The 23253-nt window shown below is 40.3% G+C and overlaps 1 protein-coding gene across 1 annotated transcript; it reads left to right on the top strand.

Annotated features, from left to right (window-relative positions):
* The first annotated feature begins 1496 nt into the window (after positions 1-1496).
* NFE2L3 (nuclear factor, erythroid 2 like 3) lies at positions 1497-19848 on the top strand. Its single transcript, XM_017837157.1, has 4 exons — positions 1497-1548; positions 12691-12792; positions 13516-13599; positions 16434-19848. The coding sequence occupies exons 1-4, from the start codon at positions 1501-1503 to the stop codon at positions 17640-17642; spliced, it is 1443 nt and encodes a 480-aa protein (XP_017692646.1). The 5' UTR covers positions 1497-1500; the 3' UTR covers positions 17643-19848.
* The last annotated feature ends 3405 nt before the right edge of the window (positions 19849-23253 follow it).

Genomic DNA, 23253 nt, shown 5'->3' with positions numbered 1-23253 from the left:
TTTTATGTGTATTCTTGTAGTGGCCTACAGTGGCCACAAAGAAGCTCTTGCCTCCCTTGGGGAGTGGAATGTGCCAACCTCATTTTCTTCTCTATCTCTTGCAAGAAATACTACAGGCTATATCCAATTGTCATATAATTTCTTATCTACAAACTTAAAAAATATGTGCAAAGATTTTGACCATGCTGAAAAAAACCCCAAAACCAAAAGCTTTAACACCAATAAATATGTGGAATATAAGGACTTGTGGTGGCTGTCTGTGTTGGTATTTGTGCAGTGAATCATGATTGTAATCATGATTGAATCATGATTGTAAGTATGTTTAGCTTGACACATATTTAATTTATTTTTCCAACAACAAAATCAACATTGCTTCCACTTTAAAAGCCGGAGATCTCACTCTGGTGGGGAAGAAAAAAAATAAATAGCTGGCAATGGAAGATTGTATCCTATTCCAGTATATTTGGATTTTTTTAAAAGAAAACTGTTACTGTGTTGGAATTCAAGAAACAAATTGCAATAAAACTCTAGGAATACTATAACACACACTACCCCAGTGCATGGTATCACACTGGACACAACGAAAAAAGGGAAATGTCATCTGTGATAACAGCAAAATTGAGACACTGCACCCTTTACACACAGAGTTATCACTGCAGAAGTGACACTTTCAGAGTCTGCCCAAACAGCGCAAATGCCTTGTAAATGCCAAAACAAGTCTGAAACACTCAGATAAGTAGAAGTGATGAGAAGCGATAAGAGGGTTTTTTGGGAGGACAGAGAGAACAAAACAGCTGGAAAAGATATCTCTAGCATGTATGAGGGTAAGTTTGTGTACTGCTGAGGGAAAATGCAGTTCAATAGGTCAGAAAGCAGAGCCATTGGAGAGATACTTAGACATGGGGTTGATTGTAGCTAAAAGCTTTACCCGTATTTTATTTATTTTTTTTTTTAAAAAGGGGGAGGGGGGCAGGTGGAAAACCTTTTTGCTTTTTTTTTTTTTTTTCTCCCAGCTGTCCTTCCTAACTTGTCCCTTTTATTTCTAGCTCGCTGCAGCAACAGCAGACTCTTTCTGCCCCCGGGCACGCAGGAAGCTCCCAGGACACAGATGGGGCTCCCGAGCCCGCGGTGAGGGGTTGCCGAGGTGTCCGCGCCTCCGTCCCGTTCCGGCGCCGCCTCCCGCCCGTGAGAAGGGTCGGGCGGCGGCGCGGGGTGTGCGCGGGGAGCAGAGGAGCGCAGGGCGGGTTTGCGGCACGCTGCGGGGGCCGGGGCCGCTGGTCCGTCTGCCCCCGCGCACACACACCTACGTGGCGCGTCGGCTGCGGGGATCGGCGGGACTGCGCCGGGCAGCCATGGGCCACTGGCCCCCCGAACCTCCCGGACCTGCCCCAGCGGATGTAAGCCCCAGCCCCAGCCCCTGGCCCCGAGGGAAAAGCGGTGCCGCCCGATTGTGCCCGCCCCGCCCGGGCGGAGCCGCCCCCGCCCCGCCGCGGGAGGAGGATGGGGCGGCGCGGTGGCCCCGCGCGGAGTCGCTGCCCCATGGCGGAGGTAAGGGCTCGGAGCGCGGGGGGCTGTCCCGGACGGGCAGGCACCGGCACAGCAGCGGCGGGCGCGGCTCTGCCCCGGCCGCCTCGGCCGAACGACGGGGATGCGCACCGGCGGGCGGGCGGGCGGTCTGGGGGTGTTCGTGGGGGACGAGCTGTGGGGACGCGAAGGAGGACGGTTTTCTGAGCCAGACGCTTACCTTCCTCCCCTCGCCCCCTCAAAAAAAAAGAAAAAAGACATACACCGCCGGAGGGGTGGCCCGTGCCCTCCCTGTGTCCCAGGCGGGGGTCCCGGACGGCGGGCAGCCCAAGCGGGGCGGTGCTGCGGAGCGATGCCGCGCAGCCTCTGCGAACGGAGTGACCGGCGGAGGCTCCCGGCACCGGAGCGGGGGCAGCCCCGCAGAGCTGCCCAGGCATACTCCTGGCCCCAGCGCCGCTGGCACCTGCCAGGCAGGGTTGCAAGGCCAGGACGGACAGTTCTGCGTGGCATTTCCTCGGAAATCGTCTCTGTTTTTTTCATGTGGGCACAAAGGTTTCTCAAGAATATCGCGCGGCCGCAGAAATGCAGCTTCTCCACAGTGCATCACACGCTGCACCCCTCATCTTGGCACAGGGCACGTGTGTGTACTGGGTAACTACACTTGTCAGGAACATTTCATACATCTCGGAGGACTTACTCTGCAGGGACTAACCTCCTTTTATCGGCCCTCTGTTATCAGTGCAGCATCTTGACCAGTGTCCCTATCTTGGGCACAGCACATGCAGCCCTTACTGCACTTTTGTCTGCCTGCACCCATTCAGGCCGTTGTCCTGCACAGAGCTGTACAGCTGTGCACAGCTGTAGTCTAAAGATTAGCCAAGCCATTCAGTTGCAGGGCCAGCTTTTCTCAGTTAAGTTTCTGTTGGCATAGGGTTTCATTGTTTCCTGAGTAGTTTATGATCTGGGAATTTTGTGATACACTGAGTGGATACAAAAGATACAGGAATGCCGAGTTGGTGGGTTTGTGACTGATGTTCAGTACATTTTGAAATATCAAGTTGAACTACCAACATTTTTCAAGTTGGTTAAGAACCACTGTGAATAGCTGCTTCTTAATATGAATTAATAGACCAGCATTAGTGGATATTTATTAAATTTGTCATACAGGGTAGATTTCTTTTTTCCTTTTTATTTTGTTTTTTTTTTTTATTATTTCCCTATTTCCCCATGCGTTAGCTTGGTTATTTTTGTAAAGTAGTTGAAAAACTAGTTTCAACACCCTGACTGTAAGGGATCAGTCCTTTCTGTGGAGAGAAGATGATTCATTTCTTTGCTAAATGTAGGTCTGTGCCTCTCTCTTTAGCACATTTTATTTAAGTGAAACAATGATTGAAGCAAAATAATGCAGTGTTCAGTTCTTGACCTAAAAGGTAAAGGGACTTTTATGTGAAAACCCCTATGTCTCTTCCACCAGACTTTTCTTGAAGCACATGGCAAATCTAAAACATGGAACACAGAGGAAAAAGTTGATCTTTGTTTTAAAGGTGACCTTTGGTAGATTTGACTAAGTGTAGTTGTGTTGTCAAAATGTTATTGTAATAGTATGATGGATTTCAGAGTGGTTCAGCTGATTTATAACCTTCATTTTGCCTTTTGTAAAACTAGATTTGAGCTATTTTTTGCGTCTCTCATATCCACACTAGATCAAGACAAGGAGTCTCTGTAAACAGATGAAAGTATTTGTTTTGTTCTGCTTGGTATTGTGTGGCATCGTGAAAAGTTAGCAGCTGGATTTATCCAACCCTGGATTAATTTTATTCATTGGACTCCAGTCCCTGCTGAGAACGTTGCTGGCAACACAATGCAAGCTGTTGGTCCCCATTGTTAGGGATCTGGTATGCAAAACTACTCTGGAAGACAACTGCCGATAAAAAAGAAAATTAATTCAATGGCTGAAACATGCTAAACTGAATGGGTTTTCCTGGCCTATTTTTCTGTCCTGTGCTAAGATGAGGTGCAGTGTAGTGTTAGGACAGGCTGAGCACTTCATTTTTGACAATGGGTAAAGCAAACAGGTGGGTTCCTACACTCAGCTTGCTGCCCAGCAGACTGGAGTCAGCCCATTCATTTCTGTAATCAAACTTACATTTGCTGATGAAATGTAAACCCCACAATAATTGCCTTAGTAATAAAAATAACAAAGCATGTTTCTTATGGAATACACCTTTTAATGGAGAAAATAATCATATTATCTCAGTGTCTTGCTGTTCATTCTCTTAGATGTATGTGTGTAACAGGACCGGGGATAAAAATGTTTGTAGCACAGCAGAGACTACATAAAAAGAAGTATTTTTTTCCAGGTCCTGTCCATGCTGCACTGTCCTGCATTGCCTACAGCAGGTAATAGTGGGTGGTTGATAGAAGATGTGCCCTATGGCTTAGAGTATTAGTTTAGTGCCTCTGTGCTGTTCTGATCTGGGTCAGCCCGTAGATTTGGCTTTCATGGATGTTTAAGATTGAGACTAAGGTACTAGGGTTCCTGTATGGGAACCATGAGTTACATCTTCAGAGGAAAAGAAGAAAAAAGTAATTAACTTTTACTTCAAATAGCCAGAAAACATGCATCAGTTCATGCAAGAAAATGGATTCATTTCTGTAGTAATGAAAGGTGGTTCAAGTCTGACCTGTTTGCAGAGCAACCCAGATCAAGAGTTAAGGCTCCAGTGGCATGTTTGCAAAGGAAAGAGATAAAAAGCCTAAAAGTGAACCTGGTCTTTTGGGGGCTGATTATTTCTCCTGGTATTTTTTTTTCAGATACAACAATGTTTTTGCTGCACCTAGTCTTTCTCTTCACAGTTTGCTGAAAAAAGTGATTGCAATCCTGGTTTTTTTCTTAAGAAAGGATTTATAAGGGGAGCACCACTTACTCCTTAATATTCAGTGCCTGTTTGAATACTGATATCCACTACTGAACACATGGTGCCTAACTTTTTTTTCCTACTCTAACCTGTTCACACAAGTAGGTCCCATTGAGTAGGCCATATGTGAGTAGGATACATTGACTTACACAGGTAAAGGTAGGCATGTCTGCTTATTTTTTCCCAATGTGTTTGTAAATTATTGTTGGATTGCTCAGGGAAATAGCTTTTCTAAGGAAAACACTAAATTGAAATTGAGGCACTCTGTGGCTATGTACATTTTGAAGCTTTAAGCACAGAAAAATCCAGGGAAAAAAAAGTGGGGTGGGCAAGACTTGCAGCTGACACTGAGTATAGGTCTTATAATGGTGGGAAAAAAAGAGAAGCCATTCCATGGGCACATAACTTGAGATGCAGTTCGTGCCCCACCCTGCCAACTTCTCTATGTAACAATGGCCCAATAACACTTCTAAAAGGTGTTACATTAAGCTCTAAGTCCATATGCAAAATGAATGAGATGCATTTTCTGAAGCACCTTAAAAACTGTGTGTGGAGAAACTAGAGTCCTTAGTGCTGCAAGCGTGGCAGCAGTCCTACGTATATGGTAATAGAACTCCCAAATACAGAGAAAGTCTCAAGAAGGTTATCATACAACAACATCTTAGCTGAAGATCTTGCAAGAATTCAGAGCCGCCCTACTTGATTCAGTGGTTTTCTTTTCCCCTTCTTTTTTCTTTTTAATATCAATATTTCTGTGTGTGCATGTTATGTGTGTATATATGTATCTAGGCATTTGAAGAAAGGGAGTTTAAAAATTCAGTGGGTTCTTTGTCTTTTACAGAATATACATGGGAAAATATTTAGATTAGCAAGAATGGACTACGTAGCTCTTCAGCTTTTTATCTCTCTAAATCTTAGAGTAAAAATGTTCTTTCCAAATCCCATGAACCCCCAAACACTGATACAGCCCACGTCACGAAAGAGGCAGTGCCTGAATAAGGGCAGCAGTAGCTGTGCTGGGTCATTGCACAGTTCATGAGACAAGCTCCAGCTCAGGCTGACACAGAGAAGGAAGGGTCATCTCCCACCCAAATCAAGTAGGCTTGTTATATCTGGATGTATTAAATTCTTTTTTCAGGTTTTGAAAGCCTTCCCAAAAGCTGAATTCCTGCACTTGATTAAAGAACACTTACTCTTATTACTAATTAACAGCATAACATTAACAGTTTGTGAATTACAAAATTTAAGGAAGAAGGTGCACAGTGGATAATTTGTATTGTTTGTACTGTTGTCTCTATGTTCCTGTTTAGAAAGGGCAGTTTGAGTCAGGTTATGTAAAACCTCATACAAGCACAGTTCTTTGAACACTGTTAGAGGCAGAGTTTCATGGTATTGAAGTACTGGAAGGCAGGAATCCATCCCAGACTTTGGGCACCATTTGAAATATTTACACTGAGGAAGAATAATTTGAGTTACGGATTTTTTTTTTGTTTTGTTCTGAAGGCTTTTCTCCAGTCCATTTGAGAGCAGTCCCACTGAAGCTGTGTGCTTAGCTTACAGAACGTATTTCAAATTATTCTTTTCTTTTTTTCTTTCGAACTTATTCAGCACTAGGACCTGGAAATATTGCTGTGGAGGGACATCCACAAATAGATAAATGGGCTGGGTCCCTGCTTGTGGATGGCTCTTACCAGTTAGCCAGAACTCACCTAGGTTTCATAAGGAGCTGTGGGAAGGATCACTTGGTGTTCCAGAGACAGGTGGGGTAAGAGAAGAACCTCAAACTTCCAAGGTCTTGAAAGACTGTGATTTTTGACTTTTGTTATGATGTCTTGCAGGAGGCACAAGGGTTTGAAAAAGCCAAGTCAATGGAGTGTGCAGGAAGGGTGTTAGAGTGAGTTGGTGGTGTAGGGCTGACCTATAGCAGCATTTTCCTGCTTTCTAGAAAGTGGGGAAGGTATTTCCAGTGAGGGAAGTGCATGAAAAGTGCATGTGAGAGTAGATGAGGGGAATATTGGAATTGGAGTGTGGTAAATGTGGAAAATAGAAGAGGAATTACATAGAGTGTCAGAGGGAAGGTGAAGATATTCAAATCCTAAAGGAATAAAGTGTCAGACTGGGATTTTAACAGCTTTCCCTATTCAGAGCTATGAGTTGTTAGGCGTTTGGTGTTGCAATGGTGTCAGTACCTTAGGAAAGCTGGGAGTAGAATACCTCACAAGGAAAACATCTGGAGCTCAGTTGTGAACAAAGGTTTATCAGAAAAGGTGGTCCCTGGATACTTTTATGTTTATTCAGTAGTGACTACATGATACCAGTGAGGATATTCAACCAATCTAGGGTAAACGCACAGCAGGAAGGGAGGGAGGTGTCTTACAGAACCCTCATGTCATGTAGTTCACCGACCAGAATAGAAAGCATCTTGGGCATAGAGGCATAGAAAGAGCTCTTGGGTTTTTGGTTTGGTTTTTTTGGGTTTTTTTGGGTTGGTTTTTTTGGGGCAGGTGTGTTTTTGTTTTGTTTTTTACTGTGCTCAATCTGAAAGAGTGACTGAATAAATGTAATAACCTTAATCACATTTACTGTCAGGTATATTGCATCCTTTAGGATGAAATCAGTTTCTGGTGGAAAACATCAACACAGGCAGGACCAAATGGCTGGAGTGTAAACCTGTTTGGTCTATATGTTAAAAGTGTTTTAAAAGTTCATTTTAAAGAGGATATTGAGCTGTTTTCAGGATGACAACTGATGTCTTAATTGAAATCAGTGGTAACACTATTGCTGTCCGTGTCTTCCACTTGTACCTTTCTCTGCCTCCATCTGGGGAGTAGATTGGTGTTAATTTTGTGTTTATGTTGTAACAGAGTGCACAGATTATGTGTGTTTTGTAGTAGCTGAGCCATACTATATAAACCCCTGAAATGCACGTGGTTAGAGAGGGGCTACCATCTCACTGCAACACATGGGAGTGCCTCTCACATGTGTGTTTGATTGAAGCCCAGATGGTATCATTAGGATTTAGAGTAGATATGTCATAAACATTTTACAGGTGCCACATTTGGAGTCACAGCTATGCACCACTTGATTTACTCAATTGAATTGTTGATTAGCAGGGTTTATTGTCATTTCAAGCCTAGCTATATATAACATAAAATGGAATTGGTGCTTCCATCCACCATTCCACCCTCCATGCTTTCTAAACCGTGGTTGCATTTCAAATAATAGAGTACTCTTCTATTCTGGTATTTTCAGGATATTTTAGGGCTCATTATGAATATAGAGAAACAGCAAGAAATGTTTTCCTTTTTAACTGCAATTAAGTAGGTATCAATTGGTGAGATTAATTATCATCACATAGTTAAAGTATACAGGCAGAAAGCAACATCATTAACCTTAGAGCTGAATGATATTGGCTATGCATCATTATATTTAATTATTAATTGTATTTAATCCTACAAAGTAGCAAAATGGAACTACTGGTTATGTTACTAGAGGCTGTATTTCTTTTACGTAACTTCTACTGGTATTGGACAATCTTTAAGGTTCATTCTATGATTCTGTTCTGGAAATGCTAATTAATTATTCAAAATGTGGCAAAGATCACCAGGCCTGTGCTGCATCTTTTCAGCTAATAACAAGGAGAGGACCAGTTTAACAGAGAAATGCAGTTAATAAAGGAGAAGGGACAGAAGTTTGCAGAAAATCGTCTCTAAGGTTAATGACATCAATGAAGCAATTTAAAGCTTGACAACTAAAACAGAGAATGTAATGTAGAGTAATTAGAAGACAGCATGGGAATGGGATACATGAGTAATCAGCACAAAATAAAACGTCCTTTTGCAAATAATTGTGGTCATGTACGTTTGCTCTGGCACTGGGATATTTGTAATGGTAACTCAGAGTCTGACTGCAGTGAAACAGCTTTCAAGGGGCAGGTACCACCTGCCCCCCTCAGTGCTATGTGTGCACCCAGGCAAATTACCCTGTCTGCTTTGTTCTGCTCTGGCAAGACCTTCCTGTTACTCCAGAGCTAGTTCAGATATTTGTGTGCACTTGTAGCCCTGAGCTGTGTAGTTTTAGCCCCGTTTGCCAACTCCACATAGATCAATGGCTGAAAACAGCATGTTCGTGCTTTCTGCTGCTCCTAGAGAGGTGCCTTGTTCACCCATCCAATACATCACATAAGCCTATTCGTATTTTGTTATCATTACAGGTTCTGCTCCCTATACATTCTTTTATGGACAACAGGTAATACATGGGTGTGGAGCCACCTTAAGTAGCAGATTTGACATAAATTACTATTTTTCATATTCCATAGACTGACAAACTGAAGTCAACAGCTGACCTGAGGTAAATTGTGCCTTAGGAAAAGGGCAGATGCACAGTTAGAGCCCAGCCCTCCTCCTACAAGGCTGGTGTATAATTTGGTAAATCAGATTTAGTCTCAGATTGTTCATTAACCCAACTCAGACTAGTAAATGCAAAAACAAGACGAGAACTCGAGATACTTGAGATTTTATTTTTTTAATTATTATTTTTTCTTGGAGTTTCAGTTTAATTCTCTGGCTTTGTGCTTGTGCAGAAATCCTTCCAAATGCAAATCAAAGGTTGCCTTCAGGTAGAGTTGCAGTTTAGCATTTGGAAACAGCCTGCTGTGGGAGGTGTGAACTTCCACACCCTCCAGTGGTAGAAGTGGAAAGGCTGCTGCAGTAAATGGGCTTGGTGGTAACATTAAGTCTTCCACAATCAGCAAAAATCAAGTCTTTTTCTCTGTATAGGGACAACCACATGCTGTCCTGATCTCTTGGGTTCATAGTGGTATTACTGTAATTCAATTATTCTTCTGACACCATTATTGCAAAATAAGGAACAGGACAGAAACACCAAGTGTGGCAGCACAGTACTGAGTAAGTAGTATCTACACCCAGTCCCTCTTGTCATTAGATGTATATCCAGGCTCTAAAATTATGTTATCTTTAAAGAAATGCCTTATTGAAAAGCATAATATGGCTGTTTCTAGGGGAGATGTACCTCCTATTCTCCCCAGTAGTCCAGCAGTCAATCCCAAGTGATGCACAGGCACTTGGGAAGCATTCTGTTGTTGAGCTGTACTGTTCAGCTGTTCTTCATCACTGGGGAAGACCTACAAGCTGGTGGAAAGTGTAATGTCAGAGTATAAACATTTATCAGCACAATCCAGGGATTTTTGGCAAAAGCCAAAACTAAGAAATGAAGAGGAAAAGGTTCTGGTTGCGTTACTCGATTTCCATAGAGGGTTTCACTGAAATGATCGCATATGTAGAAGTTGGTGATGTGAACAATCTTACATGTGCTGTATCTATACCACCACTGTTGTGAAAAGCTGGTTACAGGGCCATGATCCTTCAGAAACTGCCCTAGTAGTGATGAAAACAGGTTTTTTTCTGAGTATGGATAACTTATTGCAGTAACAATCAGTGTGAGCAGCCATGAGTATATTTTAATACTATCTGCTGGAGGAAGAAACAGTGTTAGTAAGACTAATATTCAAAGCCACATGGTGCAGCATTATTAGACTCTTTCAGAAGAGATGATACATTCCCTTTGGTAAGCTACAGGAAATGGTCATGTCTGCAAATGTGAGACCCTGCTTCCCTCCCATCCCCATTGGCACCTCTGTTCCATTCACATGAGTAGGAACTTTGTACCAAAAAAAAGCAAAAAGGATGGAGACTCTGACCTTCATGCTGTGCTTAAGCCAAAGGGTCCTTAGGGCAAAACTGTATGTGATCCTGTAGTGCAGTTGGTGGCTCTCAGCCTGGAAACTAAAGGTACCAAGATATTGTCTATGGCTGAGCAGAGAAAATAGATTATATTTTTTTTCCTAAAAAATACATAAAAATCAATGCAGACTCCAGAGAAATCCTAACATTTGTGTTTGGAAATATTCCCCATCTCCTTAGTGGTCAATAGCTTTATATATTGATAGGAAAAGACCTGAAAATTCAGTTGTCCTTGACACTCTGGGGAAACTGAATCCATTATAGTCTTCACAAATTTCAGTGAGCTTCAGGAGCATTTAATTTCCCCTCAGAAAAGAGCTGCCCCTCAGGCACATAAAAAATTCAGTTCTCCTCGCAATGGTCTTGGGAAGGACCATCTCCATCGTAGATTTTAGCAGACCAACATCATTTGCAGTCAGATTTGCACTGTAAGCAAGTTGAACTGTGAGGGTTTAAAATGATCTGTGGACATGCCATGGAATCTTCCAAAAGTTACTGCAAGCTTTTCTTTTCTTTGGCAGTGAAATAAGTTTGTACCCCTGGAAATTTCAATAGGAGTCATTGAATTGTCACTCTTATACTTTCTGTATTCAAAACCAGTGTTTACTGTGGGTTTTTTGAGGTATCCCACTATAGATATCACATTTATAACTATTTCCTGTATTTGCCTCTTCTGCAGCCAAGAGAATAATGAATTTGCTGTTTTGTTCAGCAGCTGAAGACTCTGCTGCAAGAGCATCTTTCCAGGCCACTTGGCTCTAGAGGAGCTGCTCCAGGTCTTTAATAGCAGTTGTCCTTGATTTCTTATTCACTTTTGATGGTGATGAATTTTATTAATTAGAATGATCAGCAGATCATATTCATTGGATAAATATTAGTTTGGTTCTCTGTAAAATTAAAGACTACCCCTAATCTTGCAAGCACATAACTATGGGACTAATTTCATGCCTGTGAGTAGCTCCATTGAACTCATTTAAGTGTTTGCAAGTAGCTACATACCATGTTCTCAGTGTCCTGTGTACTAAATTGCCTCTTTTTCTGTTTTACTACGTAGAGAAAACTGTTGGTTGGGGTTTTGTTGTTGTTGTTTTGTGCGTGTATGTATGTGTTCAGGCAAGTAAATTTGTCTTCTCATAGTTGGCAATAACAAGTCATCTGGTCATTTCCAACCGCGGCTGACAAAGAAGACATAGTGTATTGGAATATCATTTCTAATGACTGGAAATTGTGTTAGGCATCATTGAAGGAAAGTACTTACATCACAGTGACAGATGAGTGCCCTGTATGTCTATCTTTTTTTACAAATGATTGTTTATAAAGCTAAAGTTCCCTTCCAATCTTGAAAAGAAAGTTCAGAAAAATTGAAAGCAAAAAATAAAATCAGTTTAAAATAAAAATAATTTTCATATTTTAAAATATTTAAATAGAATGTATAAAATTGAAAATAATAATTTATTTTGAAAATATACTTAATCTTACTCCAATATCTTGTTTTAAACCTTTTTACATTTAATCTTTAATGTGTTTTGTATGAAGCAATAATTTAAAAACTCTTATACGTTTTGATGACTATTAGAACTGCAGTTTTTATATAGTTTACGCTTTCATATCAAACCTGTAAAGTAAATAAATCTGTTGTGATTTTTAGAACAGAACACCATCTCATTATGTTTGCTGCTGTTGAAAGCTTGTCTTTTCTGCTCCTGCCCCGGCATTTTGTTGGGAATATGTGGAACTAATACAGTGTGGCCACTTGGTTTCCTGGCTGCCATTCCACTGAGTTTCACATTTTAATAACACCGACTTGCCCTATAAAAGCTGAAATATCAGCATATTTTTTAAAAATGCGTTTTTAAAAAATATAAATTAGCACTGTTTCCTTCATACCCTAGCAATACAAGCCCTATAATAAATATTTTAGAAGTCTGATGATATGACTATAGATAAAACAAAACTTGAAGATTGCTTCTGAGACCACTAAATCTGAACAACTTCATCACTAGAGATTAAAAAAACTCATCATTTGGATAAATGGGAATGGGTAGTGAAGTGATGGGAAACAGAGCTGCTATTACAATACATGTAAGTGAGGGATTTTGCTAACCAGCCATATATATATAATTCCATCATTGAATATATATCTGGCTTGGATATGTTGTTGTGAAATGACATACAAATGACATCGATAGGCCGAACTTTTTATGAAATCACATCATCCTATGTCTGTATTAGAAGAACTTGTTTCCAGTGTCCATTTCTACTGCAGATGGGTTCTAGGCATCAGAATAGTCAGTGGTGGCTGCCCACCCGAACTGACACTGGTCTCATTCTGCCCTCAAAGTCCACAGAGTCAGTTCATCCACATGACCTGTTCAGTGTATATTTTATTTGAAATGCTATAGCTGTAGAAAAAAGAAAAAAGTGCATTTTAAAGGTTGATTTTGACAGTGTGTTATGTAATAGAACTGTTTTGTTTGTATCTTCAGGATGTTGATCTGAAAGCATGTCAGGAAGCTTTGGATGACTGCTGTCCACACCGAGGAGATGATCAGCTGGAACTGCAAGAGGAGGAGAAAGACATAAATCAAGTAAATGATGAAAAAAGTGGGAGAAAACTCTGAAGAGGAAGTGAGGGAGGATATATCCTTATCAAGATAAGGAGAAGTGAAAAGAAATGGAGTTAAAGGTTTTGAAAGGAATATTTTATTTCCTCTTTTCATTTGGAATATCCCTTGCAAGGGCAGGAAAGGAATGGTCACTTTAGAGGATACTTTGTGAATGATGCCCTTGTACACCTTCTCGAAAATCACCTCCTCCTCTCCATCCCCCAGTACAGTTTATGTAGTTGAAATATTCTAAAGTTTACAAAAAACACTTGCAAATAACCATTTTTCAATTTGGTTTGATTTCCTTCATCATGAAGGTGTTGTGCTTGTGGGCTTGTGCTTTGTTTGCCTACAAACACTAGAGACATGGATGATAAATTATACTGCTCTCACCATTTATGTAAAGCTTAATGATTGGATGTAGAATTCCATTTGGGACACTGGACCATTCTGTGCATTTTGGGGTTTGTTCTCCCTGAGAGCTACAATGAAAAGGGCACTCAATCTTCTTGAGACCTTGTGAAAGCTGAGCTGTTCTGCTAATTCTAGCAACGTGTTATCTCCCATCAGTATGAGGACTTGATGATGGGGTCAGCAGCATTATTTCACAGAGCTGTGCTCTGTTTCCTCTCAGACTGTGATTTTTACCTCCTTTTATGTAAAATAACTGTCCTTTACAACATGTTTCTCTTTCTTCTGTCACAGAGCAACCGCAACCATGTAGATTCCCTTCTCTCCCTCGAGGGCTATTTACAGCTTCTGTCATCGCAGATGGAAAACATGCTAGAGGTAAATGAGAAAAAATATGTATTGCTAATAGATTGGAATACAGTCAGCAATTACTGGGTAATGACTTATTCTGTTTCATCTAATAACCACAGCCTACCTCACCCACTCCAGGAATATACCAGCAAATCAATGTAGTAAATCTTACCTGAAGATGCTAAAGATGCTCCTATCCACCTTTTACAGCAGCTGTCATTGGCTCTACTTGAAAAATTTTCCCCAGGAACTTGTCTGGGATATGAAAGCTACAGAGCTCTGTCTTTACTGCGATCTGGTGTTCAAAGTTGGATGGAGCCACTGGACAACCTAATTAGTTCAAGTAATAGTTGCTTTTTTGAAACCTAATGCCATTTCATATTTATACAGCAGCTCTTGGTGTGTTTCTCCAGAGCCACACTGAGTTATTACACAGTAGCAGCTATTGAGCATTTATGGTGAAAGATTACAGTTGTCATAAATACTGGGTCATGTGCTTACAAGGTCTCTACCCTCAAGGAGGACAGACCCATCTTCACTGCAAATCAGGTCAGTCAGCATTAGCAGCAAACCCATTCAGTTTCTGGCCTTCTGATACTATTGTTTACTTTCTGTGTGCCTGTCTTGACAAAAAAAACCCAGTAGTTATTTTAATTGGAGTCTCCCTTCTCTCCCACAGCTCATAGCTGCAATCATTAACCATGAAGCTATTCTCTACATTCCTTTTTTGCAACACTTCAAGGGCATCTTACATCCACTTCATCGTAGGAGCCTCTTCCAGGGTCAATAGTGTTTTCCGTATAACTTCATAGATTTGGGAACATAACTACCTAGATTTGGGAACATAACTACCTAGATTTGATAATCTCTAGGTTGGATAGTGCCTCCCAGCCCAGAAATTAGCCTTCTCCTCTGTTCAGTTCTGGTAATGCATTGCACGCTAACAAGATGCAGAAGTTCATCAGTTTAGTTTTCTTCATTCTCATAATTTGAAAGGAATTTGGCTGTAGCCTTCATGCAGCTCTAACAATACACAGTTCCATATTTTATTTAAGACTATTTATGCAGTGCCATCTTCTGACAATCTATCTGTTGAAAATGGATTGATCCTTCCAGGTATCAAGTCTTTATTCTACAGGGGGTCTAGTACAAGGTAACTCCCTAGGAGAAATAAGGCAAGACTTCTTCTGTTACCTGAGCTCTCAGTAAGGATAATAGAGACTTTAAGATGTTCTGGTCTTTATGGTACATCATTCCTTCCCTATGGAAAGTGCTTTTTACATTGTCTGTTCAATGAATGGCAATCCAAAAGCCCTTTCCTGCAACACAGTAAGGATGGAGGAATCCTTTTTGCTTCCTACTAAATGTATTTACATTCTCAAGTATTTTGTATCCATCTATGGATATGACTACTCTGCTTGTTGGCAAGTACCCTGACATAATCTCAGGCAGTGGCTTTGTACTTCTAGAACCCAGCAACTATAACTCAGGCCCAGAAAAGGTGGACCTTAATGCTACTGGAGCATTATCAGTCCAGTTTACTGTTTGGACTTCAGGGCTGAGGGATCACACATCAGTTTTATTTTTGTAAAGAAACAGTGAATGGTAATTTAAAGTCAAAAGACATCCAAAAAAGGTGTGATCTTGGGGGGGCTGTTTCCTCTAAACTTACTAGCAAAGGAATTTGGTTGAAATCTGGTTGCAACAGATGTCAGTTAAGAAGAGACCTAAGCCAAATGTGGCACCTCACAGCCCCCAAAGCTTTATAAACTGTGAAAGAAAAGTAGTGAGACTGTGACAGCAAGATCCTAATGTTCCTGTCTTCCACCCTTCTTTTATTCACCAGTGTTCTCACTGGTTAACTTCTGTAGGTGAGCTATTTATCTTCTTTAAAAAGTTAATTTTCTAGCGTGTTAGCACATTGAACCAGCTCACCCTTCAATCATCAATACCACTACCAGTGAAGGGCCATTGTTGCAGTCTGAACTGGATACCAAAAGAAAAGGAACTGATAGGATTAAACAGGAAACCTTGGGCCACAGGGGCTGGAGAAAAACCACCATCTAAAAAGACCAAACAAGATCCATTGTCCTGATCTCCCTCAGCAGGATGTAGAGAGACTTTGCATGATGCTATCAGATATCCCATTGTTTTCTCCCTCCCTGTGTAAATCCTTCTTTCTGGTAAAAGCTGATCACCCTTCCCCAATGTAACCCTGCTTACTGGAAATATCAAACCTTTTACCCCAAAATGTAAATAGTGTATCTGAGAAATGTAAATCCATTTTTCCCCTTATGTCACCCCTGTTACTGGAAATGCTAATAGACTGTGGAAACCCCTGTTCAGAATAACCCTGCCTCCTCATTAGCATGTAAGCCCCCGAGACCCTTAAATAGCACTCGCGTGTTCAATAAATCATTCCAGATTTTGCCCCCATATCTGGGATCATGATAGCTTTGGACCATTACAGGCCATGACCACTCCTCCAAGAAAGACCTTTTCTTAGACCAGATCAGGTGTAACACACAAGTGTAGTTTGATGTACACTTGGCAACAGTCCCATACCTCTCAATGCTCATCAGTCCCACACTGTCCTTTGCAAGTCCTTCTCCCATTCCTTCAGTCACTTACTTCTGCACCCTTCCCATTTCCTTTTGCCATATGCCAGTACAGGTTATGCTTTGTAAAGACAGGAAACACCATTCAGAATAGCTAGAAGAAGAGTTTGACATATAAAAATTTGGCTTTAATAGAGTCAAGTAGTGGATTATTAAAAAACAAATTGATTGTGACTGTGTAGGCGAGGGATATAGAGGCATTAATTTTATAAAGATCCCATTTTTCCCCCCATTATCTTTTAGGTGAGCTTACTGGACGATACACAAGTTGCTACTTCTAGTAGAGGTCAAAACCCATCATCCTTACACCACAATATAAATTTGACCCAGACACTTCACGACTATTTCAGTCCTCCTGATGCCATGCTACTAAGAACAGACTACCCAACTCAATCAAATTCAAAACCAAGACATTTACAAAGGCAAGAGTCTTTTCCTCAGTCAAGTTCTAATATCACGAATCCAGAATCACTACTTCATGGGCCAAATTTGACAGGGCTGGTTTCAGCAGCTGACCTTAGAAACCTAACAGCCCATGATGATAATTTTGATGAAATTAAACTCATGTCTTTGGCTTTGGATGAAGACTTTGGTCCTATAGAAATTTCTCAGATCTTTGAAGAGTCTGGCTCAGATTTGGGACTATCTTTGAATTCAAGTCACAGTACCACCTCTTATTCAGCCTGCTATGAAGATGCTGTTGGGTACAGCAGTGGTGTTAAATCTGCTCCTTCACATGGCGTAGGAGCTGTTGATGGCCATTGCAAAGAAAACACTAAATATGACCATGAGGAATATCCAGGTGACGCTGAGTGTCCTAGAGAAGCCACACTTCAGCAGTTTCTTCATAACCACACTTACAATCAGCTGCCAAGTCAAGGAGCATCCACTCCAGAGCATCAACAGTCATGGATGAAGAAATCGAACGATGTAAAGGATAGGTGCCATAATTCTACTGATACAAACCATAGCAGTGATGAATGCTCTGCAAAAGCTCTGAAAATACCGTTTTCAATCGATGAAGTTGTGAGCATGCCCATCGACTCTTTCAACACCATGCTAGCAAAGAACCAGCTGACAGACACCCAGGTATCACTTCTACGTGACATCAGACGAAGAGGAAAAAACAAAGTAGCTGCCCAAAATTGCCGTAAACGCAAACTAAATGCAATTCTTGACTTGGAAGAAGATGTGTGTAATCTTCAAACACAAAAGGAGAGCCTTAGAAAGGAGCACTCTCAGTGTAGCCGATCAATCAGCCAGATAAAGCAAAAATTAAACAACTTGTACTGTGACATTTTCAGTAGACTGAGGGATGACCAGGGTAGACCTGTTAACCCACACCAATATGTCATTCACTGCAGTAATAATGGTAGTGCTTTCATAATACCCAAACACTTGGTCAAATCTGAACAGAAACAAGATACCGCAAAAGCACAGAAACAAAGATAAAATGGCTGAAGATCAACTAGGTTTTATTTTGCCTGGAAGAACAGGGAGACTTGTGTGAAAACTGGAGGTCAGTGATTACAGTAGTTCAAACAGAAACAACTATACTTGAGGAGAAACACTTCATATTCAAAGGTCTGTCAAACTCACCTGACTGGGATCTGTTAGAAAGTCTAAAAGCTGAAGCTTCTGAATGAGGAAATCAGAGTTTTAGTCAGAATTAAAGGAGCTAGCCCATCAGTGTAGGTGTAGTTTTATATACCTATGTTAAAATAAGGAATTTCATTGCTGGTGATAGGGGGAGAGGGGAGAACATCAGTGGGGGGATAAAAGCCAGCTTTAGATCAAAGTTAGACGTGCAAGAAAAATGTGTTTTAGTCTTGAGTACTTGATTCTTCATACAGAAAGTGACCTTATTTTATTCTCTAGCACCGAAAGAAAAATTGTAGCTCTAGTGCATCTCCAACTTAAATTCACTGTGGATTCCCATATTCTCAAGAGATAATCTGTGCTTCGCATTTGTTCAGAACTGTTCTGCTTTTCCTAGTTTTCCATTGAGAAGAGAGGCCCAGGAGGCTACTGTATTTTTCCTCACTACTTTCATCATCACAGCTTCAAGCAAAGATAATGTACCAATTAATTTTACAACTCAAATGATCAATCTGCAAATAGATTCTGAAAAAGTGTCTGATTCAGTATTGTCTTACCTTCGTCCTCTGCAACTGAATCATTCTCAGCTTTCTTTCATGAAAACAACTGATGGTGAACAAGTTCCCATTCTGCTTTCTAGTGACTGGGATATATTTACTTGTGTACCTTCCCTTTTCTCACCATTTTGATACCTTCAAGGAGAAGTACTAGTTTTTCTTTTTGGCTTTATTGAACTGGTATTTTTTAGTGTCTTCAATGTTACAGATTTTTTTGTTTAATATTTTCCCTGATCTTTAAAGTAAATTAAATTGAACCAAATTACTGTTTATCTGTACTTGTGACTATATGAGTTTACACTGATAGCACTGTGAATGAAGTTTTTGGTTTGGACATTTCTTTCTTTGTGCTATGAAAAAGAAGACACTTTATTCACTCACACATTTACAACATCCTGTCCTTTTACAACCTGAAAAGGTTGCAAAAAGAGATGGCCTAAAAGGGATGTAATGAATGACTAGGAAGGAATATTGAGGTATAGTAGTCTCTAAGGTATGAAAATAAATACTAACATCTAGATAGCACAAATAAATTTTTATATATTTTATAAACAAAACATAAAATTGGTGTTAAAAAAAATTCTCATTGGTCATGGCATAATGACAATGGAGCAAATTTACAGCAAATGTTAAAAAATTGCTTGTACCAAACACATAAGGACTACATATACAAGCTTAAATGCCAAATTATACCTTTTGAAAAAAAACTGCCCTTACCATGTAAATCATGTTGGTTGCTTGCACTTATGTTTAAGAAAACTGATAGTTTATCAAGTGATATTTTCTAAAAAAATGAGGACTGATTCAATGCCAAGGGCACTGGATTATCAATCATGAAATCAGCCTGTTTGAACAATTTGCTTAGCATTTTATATTAAAAGATTTCTTTCAAATAAATGTGTGCATCTGTTGTTTTATTTTTTTCACCACAGCCTCAAATTCATAGTGTAAATTCATAGCAGAAAGTCTCATTAGTGAGGCCACGGAATTTGTTAAGCAGCACTGTGAAGCGTATCTATCCTTAAATGGTATTCACAAGGAATTCATCTAATAGCTAGATCACGAACTTCAACCAAAACATGCAGTAGGTACCAGAAACATATGAATTGTGAACTTCTAGTTGCAGGGGGAAAAGGTACATATTTGAGTCAGCATGACTGCAATCTCTTAATTAAATGACATAATAAGCATTTGAAAGTCCATGCACTTATCTTTTGCAGGACTAGGCCTTTAAGCCTATTTCTTTTCCCATGTGCACAAATTCTGATACTAGATTAGACTCGTAACTGATAAATCCAGAAAGCCAAGTAGTTGTTTTGGGGCCTCACAAGGGCAGAGGAAAAAAAAAAAAGAAAGTAAAAAAGGCTAAGCCTTTTGGTGCCCACTCCTTCAGTAGCAGTGGCAAGTGGACTCTTGAACAAAAGCCAGCTGCTAATGACATACACCCAACTGGGAAACAGTTACTGCCCTCAACTAACTCAACCATCATTGTTGTTCAATAAATGAATGTGTGAATCTCAATTTCTCAGAATTCAACTAGCTACTATACCCTTACAAAAACCTCTTAGGCAAAATACCGGTTGTGAGCGGACTGTAACAGCACTGACACAGACACTGAGCATTAGGTCTAGATGTACTGCACGATTTTCTTGAACATTCAACTATCTGCTCACGGAACACACAAAACTGTAGGTAGAATTCAGACCAATGTCCTGTTTTTACAGCTTGAGTAGACTGCCATTAATATTACCTAACAACTGGTGTTAGCTTTTGAAGTGTCTTCCCCTTCTGCAGCTAGCCTAGGTTTAAAGAAAAAAAAAAAGCAACAAAGTCCCAAACATTGCTCAGCCTTGACTATGCCTTACAGTTTCACATCCTTAAATGATTGGTGGTTAGGCCAGACAGCCTGAAGCTTTTAATACACTTCCTGTAATGGCCTTAGTCTGTATTTGCAACCCATACACAAAAAATGTGATACTGTACAGGACTTACAGAGTTATTCAAGAAGACTGATAACAGAAACTTGCTACTGAAATGGTTGTAGAAGGTGGGTAACACCTGACTGATGTCTGTCCTGGCTTCATTATTGATAGATCTTAACTTTCAAGAAACCAAAACCTGAAGTGTACAAGTCAGAAACTTTATTATGTAAAAACATGATGGATTATCAAACCTGGTATGTAAAAAGCTATTAAGGCTGCATCCTACCTTACTATGTAGAAAAGCAACTCTCTGACACAGGAACAATAAAACCATTAGAACACTGCAAAGCTGAGTATTGTAAACGTAGCTGTTGATACAGCAACAAAAAAACGGACATGTCAAGGTGGGACTGGTCATTAAAATATCGTTCCCATGGTAAAGCTATTACGTAGCCTGTAACACTTCCAGCTACGCTACATTTTTCATTACATTAACAGTGAAAAGAAGTTATCTTCAAGGCAGAAAAGGTCAGATTATGTATAAAGAAAAGAGAGTGGTGGGGATACCACAGTGCATATATATTACTTCTGTTAGTGCTGGAAGCAACATGCTTGGGCACTACAGAGCATGGCTGCTCTTAGATCCACACCTTTCAGGAAAAACATCCAACCAGAAACAAATGTGAGCCACGTACTTTATTATTAGACTGCAATACGCACCGTATGGTTTGACATGTAAGGCTGAACACTCCTAGAGAGGCATCCTGCAGACAAGCCCTCCCTGAGGAGTCACAGCACACAGCTCCAACACTACAAACGCTTTGAATGACCACTACAGCACCGCGCTGAAGTGTCGCTTTAGCTTCATGGGTTTGGTTTTATTCAACAGATGTGGCTTTTTACAAAGCCAAATTTTACAAGCTAAGGCTGTTCCTGCTCAAGAGCTTACAATCTAGGTTTAGAGGGGAGAACCAGAAAAAAAAATTCAATGAGGAAATAAAGAGACAAAGCAGCTTCATATCAGTTTGTCAATCTTTGTCCCAAAACACACACACAGCATTTGTATCTTATGGGAGTCAGAAGTACAGTATTAACAAGAATCTTGAGGAGAGTCAGCAGAGGCCTATAAATGAGGCAACAGGACACTCAACACCAGTTTGTAGTGAAAAACTATTTATTAAATAAACCAAATAGAGATGGCACATGTGAAGTCTTATCACTGTAGGGTACCTCGTAAAAGTGCTGCAACTTAACACCAGCTACACAGCTACTAGAACTCCATTAAGTGCATCAGCCACTCACTTTCACACATGAATGCCCCAAAATGAACCAAGAGCAAGCAGACCAAATAAGGAGGGAAAGTGGGATACTGGTAACAGCAATTGTCTAGGACTTTCCCCCAGTCGCACTTTTTCATATAGTGAAGCAACAGAGGAGGTCACACATAGTTTGTAACTACATGGTCCCCAAATGTGTTCACAGCACTATCAAGGCAAATCACACAGCCATTTATATACTGTTAATTTTACTGCTGATAAACAAGTTCTTTCTCCATTAACTGGAATAACTCCTGACAACACTGAAACTTCTGCTGCAATGCAAATCAACACTAGCTGCAAAGCAAGAACACGACTGTTAAAAGGGACAACTTCTGGAAAAATGGATCAGTGTAACCGAGACAAACCCTTCCATGTAATACTCCTATACATCCCTAGTACACTGAATGGTACAGCTGAATAAATGAGGACTGGGCATCTACCTTAGGAGAAAAAAAACCCAACAGCACTACTACGGGGTTTCGCTCACATCACACACCCAGCTTTGAAAACGAACTGAAACACTACAGCTACACAGAATGCACTGTTCCAGTATGTTCCCAGCAAATCATCCTGCACCACTGATGTGGTCAAGCTGCCAAAACACGCTCAGCTGACAACTCCTTGAAAATTCGTATCTGTTTCTGGGGCTTGGTTCTTCTTCCCCAGAAGTAGTATGATTTCATCCCCAAGGTATCATGTACATTCATCATAAACCTAAAATACAGTCTTCTTCCCTACACGTAACAAAGTTCAAGTCCTGTTCATTTTACAATATTAAAAGCAATTGTTCATATTTTCCTAAATGGTTTTCACCACCTGCAGGACAACAGAAATTAATAAAATCCAATTTTCATTGTAAATAACACTGTCTCGATGGCCAGACCCCTAGTATTGACCTTTTCAACATCACTTTATGTGCAAGTCAACCACTGTATTTTTTGGCTCCCATATCAGTTACCAACAAGTTGTTTTTCATTCTTCCCTCAGTCTAATGCAGAAAGTGTTTTTGCTGGGGGAAAAGTGGGCCTAGTACTGACAACCTGATCCTTAGTTGTTAGTACACTGAAACATGTTACGCTTCCTTTGAAAACGAAGGCTGTAGTGACATAAACCCAACTTGACAGAAATTCAGAAGTACACTCTATCTACAAATTGATGACCAGGAATTGACCACACACACTGCTGTTTTTATTTGAAGTTGCTGACTTCCAGCATCAGGCTGACTCAAAATGGTGATTTCTTTCACCAAATTCACTGGTGAACACTGCAACTGTACTTGCTTTAACTTTTAAGAAGGTACCAAGAGATAAGTCATGAAAGTTCAACAGTAAGACATCAGGAAACTTAAAACACCAGGTTTTCAAGACTTTAAATATCCACTAACTTCATTTTTGCATAGTGCTGTCCCATTATACACTCCCTTCCCCCACTGCCAGCAGATCAAAATTAAAAAATCCTCATTATGGAAAATACAAGACATTTAATTCAAGTAAATTTTAAACCTTGTTGTAAAACTACTGAAAGACTATCTCAGAAATAGAAGAATTAATTACTTCCCTTCAAAGTGGTTAGGGTTTTTTTTAATGTTGTATGAATGTGGACTTGGCAACTGTAAAGAAAAAAACTTCCATCAACTAAATCTAAGTTACAGGAAAGAAGGCAAATT

Source organism: Lepidothrix coronata, unplaced genomic scaffold (assembly GCF_001604755.1).
Source record: "Lepidothrix coronata isolate B3197 unplaced genomic scaffold, Lepidothrix_coronata-1.0 Scaffold294, whole genome shotgun sequence".
Classification (NCBI taxonomy): domain Eukaryota; kingdom Metazoa; phylum Chordata; class Aves; order Passeriformes; family Pipridae; genus Lepidothrix; species Lepidothrix coronata.
The sequence above is the reverse complement of the archived record's forward strand: the minus strand, read 5'-3'. Positions and strand labels throughout refer to the sequence as shown.

Bases quoted from the DNA above. Each gene is read 5' to 3' on its own strand.
- NFE2L3 (XM_017837157.1), top strand. From the start codon at position 1,501: ATGGGGCGGCGCGGTGGCCCCGCGCGGAGTCGCTGCCCCATGGCGGAG. The intron at 12,793-13,515 runs GTAAATGATGAA...CTTCTGTCACAG, and splicing joins AGGAGAAAGACATAAATCAA to AGCAACCGCAACCATGTAGA. The intron at 13,600-16,433 runs GTAAATGAGAAA...ATTATCTTTTAG, and splicing joins AGATGGAAAACATGCTAGAG to GTGAGCTTACTGGACGATAC.